The sequence below is a fragment of the Pogona vitticeps genome, chromosome 5 (assembly GCF_051106095.1).
Source record: "Pogona vitticeps strain Pit_001003342236 chromosome 5, PviZW2.1, whole genome shotgun sequence".
NCBI classification, from domain to species: domain Eukaryota; kingdom Metazoa; phylum Chordata; class Lepidosauria; order Squamata; family Agamidae; genus Pogona; species Pogona vitticeps.
The window spans coordinates 162,499,900-162,517,779 of record NC_135787.1 but is presented as its reverse complement, the minus strand read 5'-3'; the positions used below and the strand labels follow the sequence as shown (position 1 = coordinate 162,517,779).

The window sequence follows — 17,880 nt, the reverse complement described above, 5'->3', positions numbered from 1 at the left end:
TAGTAGTAGTAGTAGTGGTAAGGGAGTGGGGACTGTTCTGATTTTCAGGACTTCAGTGATTATTGCAATCAGGAATGAAATACCACTCTCTACAAAACACTTCAGAGTATGAAGTTCTGCTTAGGCATTGGACCAACAGGGCACTTGCTAAAGGACTACGAATCCTATTCTGGTGGTTTTTACAGCTTGTCAAATTCACCTCCTCCTGATGGAACATAGTGTACTGTATGTGTACATTCTCTGTAATGTATCAAAGTGTGTGTTGGTCTTATTGGTATTCTTCCCCACAACTGATATAAAATTCACCTTGTCTCTATTAGGAGTAAAATCCACAAAAACTGCCTTCTTGTCTTTTCCTAAGAAAGTTTTTTTTACATCCACTTTCCTGCTGGAGCATCTCTGGAGCTTCCCCCAGCAGTTAACTGAAAGCGTCCAATCAGGAGCCTGGCTGTGGAAACAAGCTTTCCCCTAGTTAGAAAAACCCTTATATAGTCTGGGAAAAGGTGAGATTATCATGTTGCAGATATCAGGCAGCTTCTCAATCATTTCACACCTTCAAAGGCCAGCCACAGCAGCAATGCAGAAAATGCTATTCAGGAAGCTAGGACCAGATCAGTGATTTCTGCATTTTAGTCTATATATCATAAGCTAACAATATTCTTTCATTTTATTCAGATGATTAAGGGTGTTTCAATATGACAGAGAAAAGGACAATAATTTGTTAAAATCTAGTTGAGTTAATTCAGAATGTTTGGAAAATCAGTAGCAATGGGCATGCTGTCATGTTTTGAACCCAATATGAAAGGAGGAGATATTTTTGAAACTATTCCCTACTTTCTCAGTCTGTTACAACTCCTACTTAATGTATATCAGAGGTAACCCATGCAGTTAATGACTTTTGGATTGGCAAGAGATCCTTAAAAAACCTCTTTAATAAAAATCTGATCAAACTCTTGCATTGTATATTCATGAATTCAATGAAACTTTTTAGCTCCTTCATTATCCTTACTGGGAATGTTTCTTAAGGACAAAAAACCCTTTTCTCCTCAGGATGCTTTCCATTTTTAGTCCTGTATATTACGAGGCAGGCTTGTCTCCTCAGAGTGCGGAATCAATCTCCCAACCACTGTACTCCAACACAGAGGTCACCAACCCCAGTCCATGGCCTGGTGCCGGTCCATGGCCTCAGCTGGACTGGGCTGTGGAGACCTCCCCACATGCACTCCCCCCCGCACAGCCCATTTGCGCCTGTGTGCAAGTGTCAGCACAAGCACTGTGCCACCCTTTGTTCGTGCACACGAGCATGTACACGCTCCTTTGTGCATGAGCAAAAGCGCGAGGGGGTGCCCCGCCTTCCCCAGCCAGTCCGCGGGGTTAAAAAGGTTGGGGACCGCTACATACACTCAGCTACTTATGAACTCACAATTGTCTGCACAAAAACAACAGGGACAAAAGGATATTATGTATCATGCTTTTAATACAAACTTAAAAAAATCTGGAACAATAGAAACTGTACAGATTTGATCAACCTTTGTTGTTTTTAACTAAATCTCTAGACACGCCAATGTCCTGTTCCAAAATATTGCACAACATTCTGAATACAAAACTCTGATTGTATTCCTCCTTCTCTAGAGAAAAAGAAAAAAAGAGAAAAGAAAGAAACCCCCCTCTGGATCCCTACTCAGTGGCCCCCTGCCTGTAAAAAAACAAAACACAAAAAATGAACAAGAACAGCATGGACCTCTGCATTAAAAAACACACATAATTCTGTCCTTTTTGCGTTCATCCATCTTCTAAGATCACACGTTGTTGATTCACTCTTCAAAAAGGGTCAGGAAGGAGGGAGGGGAGGGGGAGAAAGGAGCTTTCACTGCTGCTTTTTTAAAATTTTCCTGAAAAAATATTTTTTTCTCTCTCCTCTAAGAAAACTTGAAAAGAAAAAATTTCAATTGTTTTACGTTAGAAATATACATATATTATATATACCTCTTACATTTTACAAATGTAGCAAATTATTCAATATAAACAAAAAAATTAACACAAACCCATAAAAATAAAAGTTAAAAAAAATCTCTTTTCTTCCTAAGAAACCAGGTAAATTAGTGCAGGTTTTAAAAATAAAATTGAAGCTGAACGTCTAACTCTTGAGACAACAAGACCAAAAAAGAGGCCGTGAGTTTCATCGTTGTCAGCACTGGAAATGCTTCTGAAGCACAGTACATGTTCCTTTAGGAAATATAGAGGTTGGTCCCTCCCCTTTTCCTCCTTGTGTATGCAGACATCTTTTCAACCAGGAATTAGCAGGATAATAAAGCAGTGTCAAACATCACACATAATGCAGGTGCTCGTGAGGTTTCCTCTCTCCCTTCAATATACTAAGCCTCAGAAGTGTATATAATCCCACCTAGGCAGTGGCTCATGGCAGGTTTCTGCTGCAAGACTACAGATTAAGCTAGGGCAGGATAGGGGATCAGAAACCAGCCACTCTCCTGAAGAAAGAGATATGGTTCAAGTCCAGTGTAAGAGCTTGGCAGTCTACAGTACACATTGGAGGGGGAAGTGAGAGGCAGTGGTATTTATCTGTGATCTTTTTTTTTTTACTTTTCTTTACAACTCCAAAATGTCTCACTCAGATTTTGGACTACCAGTCCTAAGAAATTTTACCCACCATGTTCTTACCCAACAGTGCCTTCCCTCAACATTGAATGGATTACAGAAAATAGGTAGAATGTTGAGATAATGTTTAGTGTCCTTTTCTTCCGCCCAGCAAACGGCAGGTGCAGGAGCAATGAAACAAAAAACAACCTCAAGTTTGGTGCACCTTGAGAAAAGATGTACTGCACACCCATTGCACAATGTAGGCTGTGCAGGAGATCTTTCTCTTGAGTTCCACCAATGATTTCTAGTGCATCAAAGATCATTATCCTTCACATTGGGAGGCAGATATTTATGGCAGGTGAAGCTCATATATAATCCTACACAAATCCACAGTTTAGATCTGGGGCAAGATGAGAAACATAAAAGTTTCTGGGAGGGTTCTGAAAGAGTAGACTAGTATTTATTTATCTGTTCAGTATGGCTTTGCTGGACAAATTATAAAAACAGGACTTCATACACTTTAACCATTCCGTGGTGGACATACAAAGGAGAAAGTATGCTGAACCAGAGTCTGTAGCCCTCTGTTCTACCCATCTTCACTGCTCGTACAGAAACTTGCTAGAACAGAGGTGGGCCATTTCTTCAGAGTAGGGACTACACTGCTCTTCCAGCAGCCACATTCTTCCTCTGCTGCCAAATCTGCTGCTGGTACAACCATCAAAAGTGCTGGTTTTCAAACAGTCTGGGACTGGACTACCATTATGAAACAAGGCATGTATTCAGCACACACCTTATTTCTTAGTGGAATTACAGGAATTTCTGTAAAAGGGTGGTGGTGCAGAGAGAAAAAAAGGCATTTTTGGTGCTGTGGTGCTCACTACAACCAATTTTGGCAGCAATGGCAAATCCAGCAGGGGAACACTTTTCCCACTGCAAAACACAGTTCAAATGGCCCACAAGATGGGCACTGCCCATCTGTGCTTCAAACAACATCTCACACCTTATTGTAGCTAGGTGATCTTTGGGGTTTGGTAATTATCTCACAAAAGATAGATGGGGAAAGGTTTGCTGCAAAAGGCAGATTTCTGTCAACATAACTGCAAATACCCTACATGAAGGCCACTACCGTCCCTGTTTTCCAAGTTCTCCCATCCTACTGAAAAGGGGAAATGCAGGGAATATCAGTACAATTTCTAGTTTACTGTAACTGCAACAAAGAACAGACTCTGCACTTGGTTCAAAAAACAATTTCTTTTTGCCACAGCTTAAGTCATCTGGAAATTCTCCAGCAAGCTTGCCTCACCCCCTTGCAGTCTTGAGATGGAACAAATCCGTGCTAGACTTGATATGTAAGGTACTCTTCTGTACAGGAATACCTGCTTCCTTTCAAATGAAAATCATTAAGTTTTTGGTCAAACATCCTAAGAGACACAAAATTCAATGTGCAAACCCTCATGTCACCCATCCTGAGAGAAATTTGCACTAACTCCCTCTTCCTGGCCACACATAGTGCTTTATAGTATTCTAAATCAAGAGAACCATCTTGTCCACAAGAAAAAGTACCCACAAGCTCAGATGTTAAAAGAATGCTCAAAACCCCATACAACCAAAATGCATGGATCAGTGGAAAATAAAGATGGGCTGTTCAGGCACAGAACACCCAGCATTCACTCCTATTCATGAAAGACTGTAATGTGCACCGATCAAAGTGTTTGTATGAAGAGTCCTTTTTATACATCACAGCAACAGTAAATAACACCAGGTCTGAGTTTCCCAAAGAAGTCACTTCTCCCTGGACTCTTAAGGGTGTTGGCAAAAATGAGGAGAACGCAATGCAAAAAACAAAACAAAAAAAATCTGTCCCAGATACTACAACGCTGACCCAGGACACACACACACCCAGAGTTAAGAGAAACTTTTAGGGAAGTAGCATGTTCAGTGTTAAGACCTTGCCGTTACCAGTTAGTACAGACAAAAAAGCTGCAGCTGAGAACTTTGTTCTATTCTCATTCTGTAATAGCAATATGAATGATGAGAGGTACAGTAAGTGAATGTTTTTATTCCACCATCTATGCTACCCATCTCATGTAAAGATTCAAGTTCCAAGCCTCCCCACCTCCCAGAATACTTGAGACATCACACATCCAGAAGGTGTCTAAATCCATTTCCCCATCCTCACCCCAGGCTACTCCAAAATGGGGGAAAATAAGGGGCACAAGAGCATTCTCATCAAGGCCATCCTTACCACAAGCATTTGAGAACCAATTCCAAGAAGCAGCACAGGAGATCATAAAGTGACTCTGGTTCCCACAACTTCTTTGCCAAGAAGAATAACCTCCCTCATTAAATTTACAATGGGTAGGAAAGAGTACAGGATGCAAGTTTTAAAAAAATAATTAGTGCTTCAGCAGCGTTCCCTGGCATGACAAAATGAATCAGGATTTGTCTCTTTCCAAGAAGCTATACTTATAAGATTTCAAATATTACTATTTTTTTCCTCTCTTTTTTTGGAAGTTATTTTCCCCAGAATACTCTCATGGTGGTCAGTTGGCCAAAACCACTGGCTGGTACGACTGGCTGGGATACTGGCTGATGGCGTTCAGATTGTAGCTGAGTCCTTCCACGAAGGGTGTCTTCTCCAGAAATAGGCTGTTGGTACTTCCACCAAACACCTGAGCCATGTCAAAGCTGCTGCTGCTGCTGCTGCTGCCACCACTGGCACCGAACTGGGATGCAGAAGGAATGACACCTGCCTGGTTTTCAGTGGTTACACCATCAAAGAAGAGGCTGCTGGCTCCTGGTGATCCACCGCTGTAAACAAACTCCTTGGCATTGGGGGACAGCTGAGACTGAGGGGCTGGACTACCCCCAACGAAGTTCAGAGAATGCATAGACAGGGAGAGGCCTTTGTGTTTCAGCAAGCCATTGGTGGGAGAACGGACTAGGCGCTGCTGCTGCTGCTGTGGAACCCCTGCACCACTGGTGTTTGCTCCTGCTCCTCCACCTTTCTTCATCTTAGTTGAGCCAAACTTTGTGGCAGCAAAAGTGGCAGTGGTAAAGGTAATGGGCTGGGCAGACCGTGGGATGAATGTAGGGCTGGGTGACTGGCCAAAAGATGGTGATGGAGAGTTAGACAAGGAGTTGTCCTGGCTTCCAATGGGGACAAACACCTGAGCATCAGGGTTGAAGCTGCTTTTAATCTCCTTGTCCAGCTCAGTTGCACTGCAGCCCTCACTGTCATTTAGGTATAAGACCTTGACAGACCCTTTCTCACCAATCTGATAGGAGACCTCAAATGGATCAATCCAGACACTCAGTTCCTCAGGAACATTGGCTCGCACATCCTCCACAGCCAATCCACTCCGCTTAGCTGCCATTTCTACAACAGGGTCCACAGTTTCCCCAATGTGAACACAGCGGTAGCCAGAGCCCTTCAAAGGTTTCTCTGGGTACCAATGGCCTTCATATTTCTTTTTCAGCAACCGTTCTAGCTCTTCACCAAACAGGTCAGCCCGCCTCCGTGGAAGCTTGTTGTACAGATAAGAGATGATGAAGTTCAGGGCAACTTTGATCTCCAGCTGCATACTCCCTTCACAGCAAGCAAGTTGGGGCAGTATATTAAAAATAGACAAAAGATACAAACATAGACAAAATTTGGCTCCAATCAATCCTGGAAAAGACAAAAGAGATTTTAAAAAGGAATTAAATAGGATATATTCATATCATACTTCCTAATATAGCAGAAGTTGAGACTTCGGAGAGTTCAGTGTCATATCTAGCAATGCTGAACATTATTTATCGTGCAATTGTGGAAGAACAACACTTACCCATTACAATCATGAATAATTCCTTATTTCCCGATAAGTAAACACATTTCCAACAAGACATAACATGCACATTTTAAGTTTTGTGGAAATACCAACTTTTCAATTTATGTAAAAAATTCTGAGTGGAAGCCCTGCTTAACAAAGGAAATTTAGAACTAAAAGCATTCCCATGTTCACCTAGGCTCTACATAAAATCTTCTGTCAAGGAGACCAGCAGCCCTCTATTAATGGCCTCTAAATATGGTTTTCAAAATATTCTGTAAAGAAAAAGATATTCTTTTAATAAGTTGTTCCTAACATTATCGTTCCGTGTCTAAATCACACTGGCCATGTGACCACGGAAAGATTGTCTTCGGACAAACGCTGGCTCTATGGCTTGAAGAACGGGATGAGCGCCGCCCCCTAGAGTCGGACACGACTGGACAAAAATTGTCAAGGGGAACCTTTACCTTTACCTTCCTAACATTATACTGAAACCTACTTAAGACCACTGAAGCTATGCCTGTTCTTGACAGCCTTTCCGCAATATGAAGAATGTTATCATTCTACTTTAGCCTTCTCTATAGGCTAAGCACATTCAGTTCCCTCAATGTTTCCTCATAGAAATTTTTATCTACACCGAAGGCCATATTCACTGCTCTCCTCTAACTTCACTTTAATTTGCCTATACTGTAGTTTTCCTTGAAGCACAGCACTCAGAATTGGACAAAACTACTCCACATAGTTCTTGGTTCAACTGTATGGCACAGAATTGTTGACTTTTAACACAGGATACTTCTCAGAAACACAAGTATATCTGAAATGTAGATTTATTGCGTGACATGAAGACTCTCTTAAATGAACAAATTGAGAAAAATAAATAGTTTAAAACAAAAAGCTTGGCTATATAATGAGAAACAGAAAGGGCAGATTGTTACCATTGATCATTGAAGGCAAAATACATGAGGAAATACATTCAGGAAGGAGTGTAACACATTGACTGAAGAAACTGGAAGGATGATTTGGATGCACTACAACACTACTGTTTAGAGTTTCTGAGTTCAAAGCCTGCCAAGAAGATATCCAACCTCCAGAAGGAGAGGGAAAAAAGACAACTCCAGTAAGATCTGACTTGGAAATGCTGGGTCTATTAATACAGTCTAAAATTACAATGGCGATTGTTATAGAGATGTCACACACTGACTCATCCTCACTTTAAGGTATATTACAATGCCAACATTCATTTCGTGTGTACTACCAGCAAGCAATAGTTTCTACTACTTATTCATTTTTTTTTGTTGCAATTTTACTGTAAAACTTTGAAAACCAACAAATATGTTGTCAGTTTTGGCATCGTTTCTGTCTGTTATGTTCTCCAAAACAACGTAACACAAACATCTACTAAGCTTTATACATCTACTAAGCTTTATATCACAGACTGAAAAGTAATACAAGACATACTGTATAGATGTGATTTTTTGTGTCTTCTGTAAAAAATTATAAAATGTACAGTATTTGATTTGAAGCAAAAATGTACATTTGAACTATATCCGAAAAAGCAGAAATTCGGACTGCAGATCAATTAGCTTTACTTTATTCAAAATATGAGGATACTGAAGTAGCTTTCCTATACCTTGACTTCTAAATCACCCCAAACAAATATTACAGCATAATCCCACTATCAACCACACACTCTCTATAGCATATCACTACTGGTGTGGAAGAGATGAAATGAAACAGAGGCTTTGGCAGAGTGAGAATCTACAAAATGCAAATCTGCATTGCAGTCTCATCCAGATAACAAACTTTACTAATCTGGAGAAAGTTTCACTGCATTTAACTGGCTAAGTAAGTAGGATTTTTTTTCCTCATTAAGGGTCATGGGGGGGGGGCACAGAAGAAGCCTCCTTGAAAAAAGTAAGGACTGTGAATGACAACACTCTTTTGGCTGATTCTTCCACTCCAGAAGCACCATTTGATTGCTTCTAAAATTAAGGAAGGAGAGGAAGATGATTACTAAGCAATCAAAGATTGGATCTAATTTCTTGTGTTTACTTGGAGCAGTGGTTAAAGTATAAGAACAGGGCTGATCAATATGCCCATGTTTTTCATGAGTTTAGCTGTAGCATAGTTTTCTTTGCTTTTTAAAGTAGAACTTCAATTATGGTTTTTTGTTTCAAACAAAAGGCATCTTGTTGGGGGGAATTTCCCCCTTATTAAAAAAAAAACAGGAAAAATACATTAACATCAATGATGGGAAAAAGAAAAAACTTCAGTAAACAACTTAAGGTGAAAGGGGGGGGAAAGCCACTATATAAACACAGAAAATAGTGAATAGCAACACAAGACTTCAGAGCCACTGTCCAAAGTAGATCAACTACTCCCCATCAGTTCTAGTTGGAAATTGCAATTTAAGACTGAACCTTAGAGAGACAGGTTATACCTAATATAAGATGTCACTCATAAATCTGATTCCCACCCTACTTCTTGCTGAAAGTTCTGCACTTCTAGGAAACATATTCCTCAGATGTGTGTGAGCAGAAGTTAGTCAATCTGAGGGTGGGGTGGGCTTGGTCAGAAAAGCACGGTTTTTGCCACATAACTACCATCCTGCATTGTCCACTTGAGTAAAATACATGAGCAGAGAAATCAGACTTTTCAATAATTGTTAGGGGTAAGGTACAAAACTCAGGATCTGTCAATAATAGCAGTAATTATCAAAGAAGAGCAGTCCCCCCTGTTCAATTTTATGGGGAAGATAATACGGAAACTTCTCACCCATCGTAACTATATAGTTGCCAGAGCCACCGTATAATACACAAATTTGACTTTACTCCCAATTTATGTTACTTACAATAGTCTTAAAGAGCAGAAACCTCATGTTACACCATAAAAATTTAAAAGTCTTGATACATATATTTCAAGATAAACTAGCTGGGTAAGAATCCCTAGGGAGTTGTAAGAAGCCCTAAGCTGTTGTGCTGATTTGAGATGAGGGTATTCATATATGAATACGAATATCCCCCCCCCAAGTGCAGATAATGAGGAGTCTAGCTCCAGGGGGACCACTCATCTGTCCTCTGCAGGCTCCGCGATCCCTTCCTATCTCTCTGGAGCTCGCGATGGATTAGCCACTCTTTGACCTCGCAGAGAGGCTCATCATCCCGCCTTTTGCCAGGAGTGGCTAATCTATCATGAGCTCCAGAGCAATAGGAAGAGATCACGGAGCCTGCAGCAGCAGTGGACAAGTGAGTGGTCAGTCTGGCCCCAGGGGGCTGAACCCTTGTTATCTGCACCTGTGGGGAGACATTCGCTTTCGTATACGAATACCCCCATCTCTAATGTTGATTCACTCCAGTGTAATATACCCAGTCCATCAATGACATCCAAATAATAAATGGGTTAAGAACAAATTTGGTACAATCTTTTCTTTTTAGTAAAGTTGTGGAACAGAATAGGAAATTAACAGAATCTACTGATTTTAAGTCAGACCAATCAACACGAAACCCACTCATGAAGACCAGACACCCGACAGTGCTCTTAAGAAGTATTATTTGGCTTAGAAGCCAACGTTTTGATTTTCTAAATCACATCTTGTCTTCTCTACTGAGAGTGGGATTACAAATATCTCAATCTACCAAATAATGCGCCAGGAAAGAAAGGCAAAGGCAAAACATGGGAACTTTTAAAATATATCAGAATCTTCATTAGAGATGTGGCACATCCAGTTTTTGGCAACTTGATGAGAAGCAGATTGGCTGCCTGTTTCCTGAGGATCCTTTACAACAGGGGTCCCCAACCCCCGGTCTGCAGAGACAGATCTCCACACCCCGCACAGCCCTTTTGCGCATGTGAGTGTGCACACAGCGCAAGTACCCTCCGCCCCTTCACACATGCATGCAAGTGTGCGCGCACTGCAGGAGGGCCCCCCCAACCAGTCTGCAGTATCAAAAAGGTTGGAGACCACTGCTTTACAATACAAAAGCAACATAAAGCATTCAAAGGTATTACTAAGCAGAGTTTAAGGATACACTTCAAGAATTAAGAGTTCCTCTTGGGACAGTATTTGGAGCTAAGAAGAAAGTTTGGTTTCTGCTGAAGAACTTGGAAACGGAGCCCCACTATTTACAGTATGAGGCACAAGACAGAGTGCTACCATACTGGATGTAGTCTTTCATACCATTCCTAAATATCTGTGCCAGCTAATCTGCGTACAATGTTTGAAACTTCAATAGTACACCAGTACTATGAATCAAACTAATTGCAGTGGCCATCACTACATCTTGTGATAGCAAGTCATACAGGATTCACCACCACAAGATGTAGTGATGGCTACTTACTTCTAAGACTTTAAAAGGGAGTTTTAAAGTCTTAGAAGAAGAAATGTGGAAGATACTATCAATGGATTCTACTAGCCATGATGCCAGCAAACAACTATGAGAATTAAGGTAACATGCCTCTAAATATTAGTTAGTAGAAAACAACAGTAGAAAATATATCAGAATATGTGCCCTGCCTGAAGACTTCCAACAGCCATTTGGTGGCCCTGACTATTATGAGAGCCTCGTGGCGCAGTGGTTAAAACGCTGTACTGCAGCTAAAACTGTGCTCACGACCTGGGGTTCAAATCCCAGGTAGCCGGCTCAAGGTTGACTCAGCCTTCCATCCTTCCGAGGTCGGTAAAATGAGTACCCAGCTTGCTGGGGGGGCAATGTGTAGCCTGTATAATTAAAATTGTAAACCGCCCGGAGAGTGCTTGTAGCGCTATGGGGCGGTATATAAGTCCAATAAATAAATAAATAAATAAATAGGATGCTGGATAAGATGGGACCAAGATGGCTCTGATCCAACAGAGCTTCTTAACCAATACATTATAAAATAAAACCAACATGTTGTATTTAAATATAGGTAAGCTTAAATCATGTTAAGCAAACAGCATAATTTTGGAATCAACTACTGTAAATTAAGAAATCTCTATGTTAATTTTTGTATGCCAAGTCATGCGACAATGCAGCAATTTGCATCTAAAAGTTACCCCATCTGCAAAACTGTGCAACAGGATTTCAGCAATAGATTCTGACTTATCTATAAGACTGCAGATTCTGTGTGTCATGTATCATAAACTGCTATAAGCACCACTGGAAATCTCCATATAGCTCCCTGTGAATGTAGTCTATTATGCTGATGATCACAGAATGGCTGCTGACAGCACAGTCAAAAATTTTCAAGCTTGTATTTCAGGAGTTACTAGACCATGAATAGTTTTATTACAGCTCTCTGAATGTGCTCTTAAAATAAAAATGGAAATTGCCACAGGAAGAATCTGAGCAAGGCAAGTGTCTGAAAGGTCAACTAGAAGCAAAACATTTTCAAGGCTAACATGAAGACCATTCTCAAACTCCTTAAGATGTTGGGTTCAACTGTGTTTCTTTCTGGCTAATGAACAAGCTCCAAAGAATCATTGACAGGGAGCAGATGTTCAACTCAGGTGGCAAGATCAGCCCATGTACCACCTCAAGTAGGAATGGCTTACTTCTGCATCTATTCCTCATAACTGCAGTTTCAGCATACTGTGTGGAGAGTCCAGGCAAATTTAGGGTGCTGAGAGAGATGGAAGGCTGGAAATGTTAACAGTACAGGACTGTTATACAGATCCCATGGTTAAGCTAGATCCCATAATTCAAGATTGAGTTATACTGTACTGCCAAACATCTCCCTAAAGGAAATCAAAGGGAGAGAGAGATATATATATGCAAGCTTTCCAGGAAACAAAACAATGTTTGATTATGTAGTTCTCTCATTGCTCCATTTGCAGCCCACTTCTGAGTAATCAGATAGAAAATTAAGCACTAATATAGTGAAGAAAGATGTATAAAAGATAACAAAATGTTGGCTTAACAACAATCCTCCAGATTTAGAAATGCAATCATTTAAAGCTACATGAGAAACATCAACCAGTATTCTCCGAGACTCTTAGAAGTTGTGGGGAGGGGGGATCAAACCAGTCACTCAGAAAGCTTACTTGTCTACTTGGCCATACATTACATTTCCAGGAAAATGTGGGGGTATGTACTATTGTTTGAACAAAATAGTAATGTTTCTCAGCAATAAGATAAATATGTGCCGTTTTTTGTATTTAACTACCTAATAGTTAAAAACCCATGAGACTTCTTACTACATACATCTGAGAATATTCTAGCATTTTTAAAAGAAGATTTTGTATACCTTAGTTCAATCCAAAGGGAGAATGCAGCCAAGAAATTACAAGAAATCACAAGAAGGCTGAGACTCAGAAGGGCAGCAATGAAGGAATAAGAAAAGACCATCAAGTGTAAGAATGTATCACTGGAGACTAGGACCATCTATACCACTGTATTCCCGATAACTATGTACAGGTGTGAACGCTGGATAGTGAAGAAATTGAATGGGGAAAAATGATTCATTTGAAATATGATGCTAGAGGAGAATTTGTAGATACCTTGGACTTCCAGAAAGACCAAAAAAAGGGCCTGAACTATCTTTGGAGGCAAAAATTATAAAACTGAGGCTGTCCTACCTTGGACACGTCATGAAGGTAGGATTCTGTGGAAAAGACAATAATGTTGGAAAGGGCTGAAAGTAGCAGGAAAAGAGGAAGACAAAATATGAGATTGATCGACTCCCTAAAGGAAACTACAGCCTTGAGTTAGAAAGACTGAGCAGGGCTACTGAGATTTTGGAGATTGTTCATTCATAGGGTCACCACAATTCAGAGGCAACTAAATGGCATGTAGCAGCAACAGCATCATTTTTTTAAAAGTATAATGGTAGCTTACACCATACAATTTAGAATAATATGTTTTAGGAAAAAATCCACAAATGTAATAAACTTAATGTCAAAAGGAGCATTACTTTATTCATCAGGATCTCTCAATGTCTAAACAGTTAATATAGCAACCTATCCAAGGTAAAACTGCAGATGGCAGAACATAAGAGTGAGCACAGAATCTCTGTTTCTCTCCCACGAAGTTCATTAATAAAGATCAAAGTTACCTCAAGATGTCCTACCACTGTAAAAATTTCAGGTACACAGCAATTTTGCCTGTGAAAAATTAAAACTACAAGATACAACGTAATATACGCTATGACCTTTTCCTATGAATTGGTGTAAGAACCTCTGACACAAAGAAATTCAGAAAGGATACTTATCATAGAAATACAGTATGAAAAAACAACTTCTATATATGTACTGAAAAACTACCAAAACCCCCAATCATATTGGAGTAACTATTTTAAGTATTTTTATAATCCAGAAAGAGATATGGACTAATGACCTTGTTGACCAATTTGCTTTGAAACAGATGCTCATTTTAAGAAGGCATATATTATCCTGGAGTGGAGAGAGTCAACGAGCTGGGCTTAAACTTCCCATCATCAGAAAGTAGGTAGTCATTATTTTCAATAAACACTGAATCTTGGGATATGCTGCCTATGTCTGTTGCAGGCCTACTGGAGCAAAAGGGCATTTTTAAATTAGGCCTTTCTCAGCCCTATTTCCAGGGTGTGATCCAGACCATTGCCTTAAGCCTGGCTGGAGCACCAAGCAACAGGACAGGTGGAGCCCGAGCGAGCCAGAGGGAGACACATTCTGGAACCACAATTGCACAATCTGCTCCTGCTGCCAAAACCTCTGTGGGCGTTATTTGCTCAGGGCCCCTCCCTCTCAGGTTTTCTCTCTCAGCAAAAGGATTTAATCGGATCTTTTTCAAAGGGACTCGGCTTTTGCCACCACACTCTTGCAGCTCGAACCTACTGCTACTGCCGCCGCCGCCGCCGCCCCTCACTGCCGAAGCATCTCTACAGACCGAGCCACGAAAATCTCTACAAACGTTTCCTGGGCCTCTTACTCGTTCCCCCAGACCCTCTCGGGTTCTGTACTACACTGCGATCCTGCTTACTCTTACCAAAGACAACGCCAGGGCGAGTGACCTACTTTGCCTTTTACAGTAACTACCCTTCTCAATATCCCTTGCACCAAAACTGGCCCAAACAACCAGCGCCTGCTCAATGGAGCACGGGCCAAAATTTTCCAAGGCGCATGCGCCCTTCCTCGCTCAGCGTCTCTCTCTCTCTCTCTCTCCCCCCCCCCCACATAAGCTGTCATTTTTTTTCTTCGCTGGATGATAACTAAAAGAACGCAGTTGCTCTCCCCCTTTCTTTCCTAACTGTGTAAGGAAGGGGGGGGGAGAAATGGATTAAACGAGAAGAATGTCCACTACAACTGATTGCATTTGCAACCCCCCCCTCCCCGCTCCTGCTTTCCACCTTGGAAACAAACCGCCCTCGCCAACTCCTCGACTACGAGCCCACCGGGTACAACCCAGAACTTGAATCCAGAAATCCAAGACCCTGCAAGCGAACCCGAACCTCTCCAGAACCGACGGTGTTCAATTAGCAAGTCTCGGGCTGCAGCCCTTGGGGTGGGGGTGGGAAGAAGAAGAGAGAGGCTCTTCCCTTATCCACCCAGATCAAGGCCAGGCCTTTTTTTCAGTATGTCGTTCTCCCCCCCCCCCCGGCGCCCCGCAAATGGGCGCACGAAAGAAACGCCTACTCGCCCATCTTGGAAGTGGAGGCCCGAAAACGACGGGCGGGGGGGGGCAGAGCAGGCGGCACGTCCGAGTAAGGTGATTTGGCCCTGACCTTTACCTTCAGCTTCCAACTGGGAGAAACCGGCCAAGACGACAGGCAACCCTCAGGCCCTGTGGCACCACTCGCGCCCCCCCCCCCACCATCCCCAGCAGAGGGTTAGCGGAACTTTACGTGCTCGCCAAGGCCCGCCGACCGACCGACCGACCTCCACACTCCGGCCCGAAAGTACATCCTCTCCTCGCGACCCCTTTCCTTTCCGAAGGTCCGGGGACGCCGACGCCAAAATTAGCGGCAACGTTATGAAGCGTTGGGTTTGAGCCCCTGGCACCCCATAGTACCTTCACGGCCTTTAAGAGGGTCCCCTGGGCCTCATTTACCTCATCGGAACAAACGCGGCGAAGCCCTAAAAGCGCACTTCTAGTGCCGAGAAGACCTACATGAATTAAACCTTTCATTTTTTTTATGGAGCCCTCCTCGCCTCCTCCTCCATCCCACCGTTAAATCAAGGGTACTTGAGGCGAGGGAAGATGATAATTTTCTCTCGGCCTCTACTATCTTTTTTTTTAAAGGTCTGCGTTTGTGACATATGAAACCCTAATGAGGGCCTCAGGACTCCGTGCCGGGGAGGGGGAAAGGAAAGTTCGAGCATAAAATGGGATGGAACCATCTTTTCTAACAATGCCGCTGCTGAGCCTTAATATGGATTAAAATAAATAGTTCGTTTCATTCTGTTTTCCGTCCTTTCCCATACCTATAGGCTTCGCATTGGGCTGCCTTCACTTCAGCTCGTTATAAATTAAAACGGCAGTTTACATCTTTAAAGAACAGCAAAACAACAAGTAATTCCTCTCCACTATTTCTTTCCTAGCTAAATACAAACGTAGGGGAGAAGAGAAAAAATTATTACAGTACACGCTCGATGAGCGCAAGGCTCGATTTTATGACAAATGATCTGCATGAGGTTTTTTTTTTTAAATTTTGAAAGGCCTATACATAATTGCACTAAAATAAGCAAAACAAAATGGTGACCTTAAGACATTTTCCAGGCGTTCAAACCAAACGACTACCAGCCTTCCTCCACCTTAAAATTAAAAGATACCTATGAACTCTTTTAGGAAAAAAGTAAAGTGTCTTTTAAAACACAAAGCAGTTTTCAAAGCAGCAGGCATTTTCTTTTAGCAGATTAACTCACAATCTGAATAGAAACCAAAGAGTCTTTCATTGAAAGGACAGCGAATGGAGACAGAACATACGATGACTTCTCAGAATCAGAGTAGAAGACTGAAGCTTCTACAAACGATTGCGATTAATTCATTCCTTTAAAAAATACAAAGAAAAGCAAAATCTCAACAAAATGACCAAAGAGAAGATGGAAAGGCGACACTCGATCAAGGAGATGGGGTATTTAAAAAGAACCCCATTTTAAATGATGTGACTATGGAAGTTAATCCTCTCTTTAAACCCCCCCTCAGTAATATGCCGCTACTTACTTCTCTTTTTTTGTTTTTTTGTTTCAGCACCAGGTGAGATGGTTTGGTGGCTTCTTTTCTTTCCAGGGTGTTTCTTGAGAGTTTCTTTTTTTCACAAGTGCTGATACGATGGTGGGCGTTCGATTTTGTTTAAATTAAACGGATGCTGATTAAGTATTTTACCTCCTTCTACAGAGCAAATCAGAAGTGCAGTGAGCCGATGTTGGCTCGGGCCTCCCTTCTTCCTTCCCTCCCTCCCTCCACAGGGAACCTGAAGCCACCCGCTCCCTGGCCCAAAGTGAGCAAAGTAAATGAAAAGTTTCACCCTTAGCAACCCCGCGCAATGATATTCGCCTCCACACCCAGGGTGACGCGTCCCGCAAAGGACAAGGAAGGGGAGGAGAGGGAGGGCGAGCCGGAACTACTTTTCCAAACGCAAGCTTCAAATTAACCCGCTTTGTGCCGGGTGCTCCGCGACGGTGTTACGAATGTTTGGACGAGTCATCGCTCGGAAGGAAAGCCACCCCCCTCAATTGCACCAGCTACGTTGTTTCTACATTTTAATGAAATGTTCCCCTTTCTAGTATCTACTATTCTATTTCCTTCGTATGAGCACTGTGAGAGGCAAGACTCCCTAGATATCCTTCTGAATACAATTACAAGATTATTTGGAGGACAATCTACACCCATTCTATATTACTCAGGATACCCAGTGCAATATAGTAGATTAATTGATGGAATAGGATTCAGAGATCTGAATTCAAATCTCCACTCAGCAATGGAAACTTGGGGACAGATGGAAGTAGTAATATCACTCTTTAAATATTTCACTTATCTTGAAAACCCTATTAGAGTTGCAATAATTGGTTCCAGGTTCATAACACATTAATAGGTACCATCTCACACAAGAGCCCCTGCAAGACATTTTAAACTTAATCAATTTTCCAATCTGAGTTAGCAAATCTGAAATAACTAGCAATTGGAACTGGAACAGGCAATGAAGGCTGAAATACGCTCCCATTGTTAATTAAGCATTGGAAGGATTGAGATATCCCAATTCTTCACTCTTTAATCCCTCTAACTGAACTGGTTAGTGAATAAAAGTACAGAATTAAGATTTAGTTTCATTCTCGAACATCTTTGGAAGCTATGGGAGACTAATCTTTGAAATCTTGGAGAGTTTTCCTCCCAATGTATTGTAAACAGAGCTAGGAAGAGCTGAGTGTCATGATAGCTTCCTATGTTTTGTGTATGAAGCCTTAAGATCTTGTTAGACCTGAATGTTTATTAGATATAAAACAAAGTTTACTTCCAACCAAATGTGAACAGGGTTACAGCCTTAAATGGAAATACTTTAATCATACACAATTACCCACTAC

The 17,880-nt window shown here is 41.6% G+C and overlaps 1 protein-coding gene across 2 annotated transcripts; it reads right to left on the bottom strand.

Annotated features, from left to right (window-relative positions):
* Positions 1-1,457: 1,457 nt before the first annotated feature.
* TOB2 (transducer of ERBB2, 2) lies at positions 1,458-16,984 on the bottom strand. 2 transcript variants are annotated; one of them, XM_020787843.3, is made up of 2 exons: positions 16,523-16,984; positions 1,458-6,268 (listed from the first exon to the last, which is right to left on the bottom strand). In XM_020787843.3, the coding sequence occupies exon 2, from the start codon at positions 6,180-6,182 to the stop codon at positions 5,142-5,144; it is 1,041 nt and encodes a 346-aa protein (XP_020643502.3). In that variant the 5' UTR covers positions 6,183-6,268; positions 16,523-16,984; the 3' UTR covers positions 1,458-5,141. The 2 variants fall into 2 exon arrangements, with proteins under 2 accessions (XP_020643502.3, XP_020643503.3); XM_020787844.3 differs by lacking the exon at positions 16,523-16,984 and adding an exon at positions 16,225-16,349.
* Between the last annotated feature and the right edge of the window lie 896 nt (positions 16,985-17,880).

What these genes read in the sequence shown, in the direction of transcription:
- TOB2 (XM_020787843.3), bottom strand. Translation starts at nt 6,182, where the DNA reads ATGCAGCTGGAGATCAAAGTTGCCCTGAACTTCATCATCTCTTATCTG.